We start from the raw sequence: 8,372 nt of genomic DNA on the forward strand, positions 1-8,372 counted from the left end.
GAATGTGTCCAGCACCAGAAGCTGCGTTGGTTGGGACATGTGGTATGTATACCGAACCATCGTCTGCCGAAGAGAGTACTGTTTTCCATGCCCAATTCGGAGTGGCGTAAACAGAGAGGTGGCCAACCCTTGACTTGGCAGAGGAGTATGAAGGAGATCAGGAAATGCTTGGGTGCTGTCGATGCTTTTCGCCTTCCAGGATGGGGACCGCGTGATACTCACTGTGCCTGGTTGAAGACACTAGAAGATATGGCTACCAACCGATGTCAGTGGCGTTCTTGTTGTCAGTTTCTATCCAGATTGCCTGAGTGAATGTCTGGAGGTGTAGGCACCTCGGAATGATTGTGTTAAGCTAGCACTAAGTCCCTCCCCCGTCCACAATAAGGCTTTCAAATAAGTCATGGTTGTACGGCAGTGAAGCATCGGTGTTGAACACTGATTTCATGCTGTCGTTGATGATGATGATAATGATTAATTTGGTACTGACGATCCAATACGAAAGGCGTATATCCACCATTTTGCGTCTTCTCACTGCTCTGTTTAAACAACTGAAGGGATATAATTGCTTTAATGGAGTTGATATATAATTCTAGTCAAGATGTAGTACAGTATTCGTAAGGTTGCTGAAAATTCTTCGGCATTGCAAATGAGACTCCGCTGTATTCCAGGTGAGTCTCTCATGGAACCAAAATTGTTTGCAAATGAGTGTATTTCGATAAATCTGTGCAATTAGGTTTCAAGTAGAACATAAGGTTGACGGAAACTCGGAGACTGCGCCTACCTGATTAGTCTGAAGACCGGCGGAACCGTAAGAAAAGGATAAAGAAACGAGTAAAGTGTTAGCTTACTGTAATCATTTCGAGGTGTGTACACTACCAGATACACTTTCAGGCAATCTGGATAGAAGCTAACAACAAGAACACCACTGAGATCGATTGGTGGCCATATCTTACAATGTTTTTAATCAGGCGCAATGTAGATCACGCAACCATCGGTCGATACATTGGGAAGATCTGCTGCCTAAAGAATGCCCACAAAGGTAGAATTTTTTAAAGACAATAGCGAATCTCCCATCTTAAAATGGTTCGTCTGGCGGAAGTTACGTTGTTCTTAGGGAGGATGGTTCCAAAAAAGGAATAACTTAACCATCCAAGTTACAAAGCATTCTATTTGTCACGTAAGCTGTGAAGTCTCTACAACTCGACCGATCACTTGGTCGGCCCCACCACATTCAGTTCATGACCAATATAGAACCGTTTTGTTTCAGGTGTCCACAGTGGGGTAAATTTTTCCTCGAAAACATCGATCACACCTTTTCTTTTGTACAACCAAACTTCGAATGCTTGCATTGAGCTGGAACTTTACTAAACCTTTCCTGGACCTTCGCGACTCCAACGGAGCTGCCGTTTTTGACCGGTCTCACCAAGAGTCGCTGTAATAGCAGTTACATGGAGTTCATCCATAAACTGTCTGCGAGTTTTGCGCCAGCCCAAATCTCGCGGTTTTGCATCTGGATGAAAAAATAAAGGAAAAATCGAATAGTTGTGACGGGATAATTCTGTTTGCTCCAATCATTCATCGGAGAGCGTCCTTGATCTTTAGTGTATCGTGCGCTCACTGGAGCTGAAGGTACAATATTTTGCCTGCGCCTCATTTCGGGTTCAATAGCTTGGTGGGTGATATATGCTTAGGAATTAAAAGTGGCCGGGGTAAGTATATGAGGATAAAATTAACTCAAGGTATTCACGCTTAGTTAGTCCTGTGTCCCTTTCTCTTTCCCGTGTTGTGTCGTATGTACGATGTTTTTTGCACACCAGTAACAGCACACCACATTTGTCGAAATCTAGTGACAAGCTGTGCATTGAGCTCTGGTTCTCTCCTCAGCTTAGGAACACAACTCAGGCTGGAGTGAACAACATCAGTTATTCGGAACATGCTCTAGGACCCAAAAGCGTCCGACCTAAAGTGATTGTTTAAAGGCGAACATCAAAGGACGAGTGTAAAAAAAATTTGCAAATGCATTTGGACGTAGCCAATGAAACAATAGTCGATTTCGGTAGTCGAAGAAGAACAACGTGGACTGCTTCCTTGCCATCGTATCCCTCCATCAAACTAAGGGTTAATTGCAATGATTGTATCATGTCAAAGGTGGTGTTTTTAAACTATGGTTATCCTTAACTCCTGTGCGTGACTGTGAAGCCAACTGAGAGGTTTTTGGAACCACTTTTCTAGAGAAGTACCACCAACATCACGGTTGTCTCGAACGCCTGATAGGTTTCTCTAACTTAATGTTGTCCAATATCATATTCTGTATATGCATGCAACGCATGCGGACCTGTCCTGACCCGTGTCTTGGATTGGCAAGCAGCGAACCTGGGATACAGAATCTGAGTTCAATTACCACAGGCTGTTATATTCACAGCCGAATTATCGTCTGACCATTTGCACTTTCAGGGTCCTTGTGAGCGTGCACGTAAAGAAGCCGCTCGTTTGGTGGAGGAGGCTTGTGCTGGCTCCTCCCAAAGTAACGCGGAATCGCTGTTGCTTAATCCCGGTCTAACTGTGAATATACCCGATGATGTTTGTACGTTCAACAATCTCATGGAATTGACTGTCGACGAATCCGAAATTGTCCGGCTAGAACGAGAACGGGTTGCTAACCAGCGAAAACACATGGCTCAGTTACGGAAGAAGGCTGCCAAGCAAAAACCGGTAGGTTACGTGTGACCCGTTGTTTTTGGGTGCCGGTGACTGAACATTAGTTTGTGAACTACAATTAAACGAAGTATTATCGTAACCTAAGGGAGTATAACTAGTGTGTTTCTAGATATGCTAGATGTGCGATGAAAGTTTGTCTGACCTTCACATTCAAATACTTCTTCGTGGTTTGTTTATACCTACTATTACTGAGCGTTGAAGTATTTTATGGAGATCTTGCATATAGCACGAGCGTGACCGGGATCTTTTAAAGACGCTTTCTACTTGGGGTAGTTATGACCTCATCCATATGGTCAAACAACAAGGTTCCGCGACCACTTAGCTACCGAGCTCTATGTGGCTCAGTAACGCGAATTTACTGATCTGGTTTGAACTTAACCTCTTCATCTCGACTGTTCCTCTCTATACTTGAGCCACCCGGGATTATCTCAGTCCTGGTAGCATGACAGCTTAGCGCCGAAAGCGCGTTAGGGCTGAAGGACTAAGTTTTATTATTTACTCAGCCACAACTGTCCTTATCGATCTGAAAGGCTGGGGTCCATAGGAGAATAAAAATAACGTCTGACAGCATTTATGGCCCTATTCGCTTTCTTTGGGGGGTCTGGATATCTGTTAATGGCTCTCAGTAACCCGTACAGTGAACTGTCTGAACCGGAAAGCATTTTGTGACAGATCCCACGATACGGTCCGACCTTGTCGGATCTGAGCCGGATTCAGCGCTGCTACTTCAGTCAGGTTGGCCTTCATAGCAGAGTACTAAGGTTGATCATTTTCCCTAAGGATATAAGGCATTTGCATTAAGTCCCAATCCACACCATTCCAATATCCGTACTTTTTACTGAGGATTTCTTTCTCCATTTTTCTATGCTAGTTAGCTATCAAAATGTAATTCTAGTCTGCTGTTATCCCTGACAATGCTGCTGCATCAACACGAGGGTAGAACTGTTGCACCCTACTGATCCAAGATAAAAAGCCGGCCAAATCCGGCCGTAGTTGGATGTATTGAATTACCGGTGGTGTGTTTGCTACTTACTTTGCTTTGTAGCAGTTGATACCACTTTGAGGATGAGCTGGCTTTTCCGATGTCTCTGGTCGCGAAAACGACCTAAAGTGAAGTTGGCGCATATGTGGATTCGATTTTCATCACATCGACGCACGCTGTGAACGTGATGAAGACCCGGTTTATCGGGTTTTACTTATAAGCAACGGGTTCAAGTCTGAAAGACCAACGAGACAGTCACTCCAAGTGGGACTTGCTAATTAGCTGGCGGTCGGACGAATCAACGGGATCAATGCTGGCGTTTCGGTCCCGAACGTTTATGTGGATGTCTGTAGTGTTCTTGTTGGACAATATTACGAAGTTGCTTTAGGCATTCGTCTGTTGATCCGCAAAATGTGGATAGCGTTGAAAAGCATGATAAGGTCTCGTAGTCTAGCACTCTAGTAGTGGGGACCTAACAGTGGAGACTTACCTTGCTTTTGTCCTTGTTCAAGTTATTTTAATGTGGAAAAAAGGCTTCATTTACTTGTTGAATCAGAGTAAACGCCACATCATGGATGCCTACATTGTCGCTTCTCCCGCTGTGGTACTGCCACTATTGAACACACATGCCCAATTGAAGTTTATCGTCTGGCGGTTGTTCCTTCGTAAACTAGCTACAGTATCCTTTGCTTTCTTCGTGTTGTCGCCGATTGCTGTAAAACGTGTTGGAGAGTGACTTTAACAGTCATCTTAAGTGGCATTTCCTTACTCAGAGGTTGTTTTTGTGAGTGTCTAGCAAGTTTTTGCAATAAAATACATTTGAGAGTACGCACAGCTTCCATTGGAAAGATGTTTTCTCCCCTGGGCTTCAAGAAGACAGTCCTGTTTTATTACATGCAAGCATCGTTTTCGATGTGACTCTTCGAGATTGTCAGCTGGTGATCCTGCAGCACGTATGACTAGTGGACGCCTGTTTATGCCCGTAACTCACGAAGAGTGTGACCATCTTACGTGTGTTTACATTTTGACTGATGCCTGATATAGGAACCAATACTTTTAAGATTCGCTCACATAAATTACTATCCTCATGTCCGCTTGGTTACTCCTCTTTTCCCGATGAAACCAGGCTATTTTACACTGGATTGTCGCGTAACACCTAAAATATCACTTGATACTGCAAATACACAAAATGACTGAACTGTACAGACGTTTTCATTGCTTGGCCTTCGTCTGTTTGCCCCATCGGGAGTGGTCTTTTGTTTCGGCATTGTTTTTCGTTTGGAAGATACCAAGTCTTCCTGTGGGGTCGCTCATATATTTTTATAACCATATGGTTGTGGTGTGGCAGGTGAGTTTCTGTTTTTCAGATGATGACGGTGACTGCTAATTTATTTCGTCAGTAATGGGTCTTGACCGCAAGACATGTCCTATTACGAGACTCTGTATTCAACCACACAACCATGGATATAGTTTCGGAATTGTGGGCGTCACCCGGCACGTCATCTTACCAAGGACTGAGCGTGCTGTCCGTTTCCGACCGGACTGTCTGGCCGCTGTTACTGTTCAGTGTGCGTCGCGTCACTTGTGGAGTGATATATAGTGGATTCGCCTAAAGTGACATTCATCTGTTTGTAACCCACTAGCATCATGATGCAAAGGACCTTCCACCAATCGTTTTCTCGAGACCGTAAGGGTTTTAAACTTTTAGCCCTCCACCTTCCCATGTGCTAACTAGCCTCGTCACATCGCTACCATCGCCTCCCATCTGGAAACGAGTTATTTAGTCTCGTACTCTACTACTGTCCGTTTCATGCGTGTAGTCCGATGTGTAAAGGAATATCGTTTCGTCACATTGGTCGCAGTTTTCCTTGCTTTTTGGCCTGATGATAGCTAGACCACGGAAATATTGTTGGTCTGGTTTTATCGTCTTTCCGGATTCCATTTGTTTTAATTCTCCGATCCTTTTATGGTCCCGATCAATGGCTCATAATGGATAATGACCTTCTCTCAGTCAACTAAGCATCGCGGGGTAACTGCTTATGACACTTGATACAACCTGACAACCAAGCCCACAGTGGACTGATCCTAACTTGGGTGCGCATAGAAACACTGTTGTGTATATCATACGGGATGAATCCGAAGGTGTGTTTCTCTCAGTTTGATACAAAATGAAGCGAATGTAAATGGAATAGATGTGCCCGTGAGTCCTCATGGCCACAATCGCTCAGAGCGCCAATCTATCCACCATACAACAGGACAGAGTACACCGCGTTTTACGGACAAATCAAAGACAAGTACCACTCACTCGGTTTTATGAAAATTTTATCGTATGTCTATTCGTAATCTTCCAACATATCTATTTTTGAACAATTCAAGGGTTTCGTTGAAACCTGACCATGTAGTATGCTCCGAAGACGAAAGATGTCACCAGGATGGAATTTTTTCCCAACCTAGGATAGGACACTGTTCGTGGTTCGTATGGTCACTGCCATTGGTAACCATTGTGTGTGTGTGTTAATTGTGTCCACATTTTTCGCTTCTTCATTGTAGGTGTTTCCGGCTCCCGACCCATTGGAGTTTTTTGACCCAAATCAACATGTTTTCCAGTCAGTCAACCTGCATGTTCGCGGCCTCCCCAGTTTTCTTCCATCGGCGCAGCGCGCTTCGGATGACTCCTACATGGCAATTCAAGAACGCATGATAGCTGATTTCTCTCGACTCAATCCATAAGATATTTTTTCAGTACGGTTCAGCTTGACCTATGTGTAATACCACCACTTGGGCTTTCATTCCAAAATACGCTTCTTCATTGGATTTCTTCTCTCTGGTAATACTGATTCACACTTCATGATGACCGTAAGTCTTGGACTATTGTCCTGTCGTACCGATGTTGAAATCTCTTGAATAGCTTGTTTTAAGATAAGAAAACCCACACTCCCAGGCTGTTGTAGGATGTTTTGTTTGGTTGGTGTGTGGATTTGGATGTTTCACATCGATGTCATGATGAAAGTGAAGCCAATCTGTCAAGCCAACAATCAGTTTACAAATGTTTTGTCACCAAATAAGGAGATGTCATCAGTACGCGGTTGTGTGGATTCTTCCTTCCTACCGGTGTCCATTTATATAGCTTTTGTATCGTATCTGCTATCCCTCAACGTGATTGGCTAATTTGGAGCTAGTCTCGGGAGTTCACTGGCCCGATTGTGGTTTGGGTTGAGTTGTGGTCTGCCTTCTTTTGATTTGGTCGGTGATCCTGATGCTTCTAATCGTATCACTCCCTGAAACACTGAACTAAAGTCCTTCGAAGGGACTGTGGGAGTACCTAAAATAGCTTATCGATGGTTTTCAATGCTCAGTCTACAATGCTGGAAGACTTCTGAAGAAACTGAAAGATGGAAACATCAGTCACGACGGAATAATGTTATCATTTGATGTAAGCTGAATTTCCACATCAGTAGACGTCGACTGCTTAGAGTTCTGTTACCGAGTTGTTGGATAACTGTGACCTACTAACTGTGACCTACTAACTGAATAGATAGAGTAAGTAGACCTCTGCCAATTTTTCTGCTTGACCACATTTTGAAGTCAACGGAAAACGCTGCAATCAACTATCGGGGTCCCCAATTTCAGGATTTACCACAAAAATCGCAACAGAAACCCTAGAACGAATTGCATTATCTGATATGAATCCCAGAATGTGGATCCGCCACTTGGGTGACATTTCTCTTCTCATAAGGAGGAATGAACGGGAACGAATAAGCCAACCACTGAGCAACATTGCATTCGATTAATAATGAAAGAAATTGACGATGAGAAACTGGCATTTCTGGACGTCCTTATCATTGGATTACCAAGCAAACGGCTAAAAACCGAGTTGTAACGAAGGGCGACGCATATGGACTAAATTTCTGAGCTACCAAATCAACCATCCAAATTTTTACAAAGCAAGCTGCATTCGGGCACTTTTCAAGAGGATCTAAACATTACAGAGTCCAAGATCAACAGAGAAGAACACTTGTGCAGGCTTTTTTAAAGAATGAGTAATCAGTTTTCTTTGACGACCATCCAAAAAGCTAAATACGACTAACCCACAGCGCAAAGCGAAGGCAAACTCCTCCCACTCCCGTATTAAGTACGTCACTGAGGTGACTGCGTAGCCTGTGCGACAACGTGGTATAACCTGCTAACATCTTGTGGAGGATTCGGTGAAAGCCAAAAGGAACTGAGGTGCACAAGTGGAGAACAATGTTATATACTGGACTCAATGAAAGGACAATGACAAGAGAAGCAAAAGGAATACGAAATTGCTGCAAAAGGCGCGATCAATTTTCACTCATCTTGGGGCACATAGACCAACGATCCGACTGGAGGGATGTTCGCACATGGACCCAAGCAAGAGCAACTGAAGAATGCGAATTTATGGAAGCGTGGCAGTCCACCGAAGACATCGTCAACAAACATTCAAATTGATCTGGTTCACCGACCACTAGGGACAAGAGACCACCAGAATAAAAGCTCAAAACTGTACAAGAAGCTAGCAGGGAAACTCAGGGAAGATGAAGGGAAACCCGGGTTCAAACATTCAAATCTGGTTCACCGACCACTAGGGACAAGAGACCACCAGAATAAAAGCTCAAAACTGTACAAGAAGCTAGCAGGGAAACTCACTCAG

At 43.9% G+C, this 8,372-nt stretch overlaps 1 protein-coding gene across 1 annotated transcript in view; it reads left to right on the forward strand.

The window, feature by feature from the left end:
* T265_06114 (hypothetical protein) overlaps window positions 1-6,527 on the forward strand; it is a gene marked incomplete at both ends in the record, with an annotated part of 15,584 nt that extends 9,057 nt beyond the window's left edge. The window contains 2 exons of the mRNA XM_009171300.1: window positions 2,455-2,712; window positions 6,251-6,527. Coding sequence (XP_009169564.1) covers window positions 2,455-2,712; window positions 6,251-6,430 — 438 coding nt within the window. The remainder of the gene's footprint in view (window positions 1-2,454; window positions 2,713-6,250) is intronic.
* Window positions 6,528-8,372: the final 1,845 nt, after the last annotated feature.

Source organism: Opisthorchis viverrini (genome assembly GCF_000715545.1).
Source record: "Opisthorchis viverrini unplaced genomic scaffold opera_v5_120, whole genome shotgun sequence".
NCBI classification, from domain to species: domain Eukaryota; kingdom Metazoa; phylum Platyhelminthes; class Trematoda; order Opisthorchiida; family Opisthorchiidae; genus Opisthorchis; species Opisthorchis viverrini.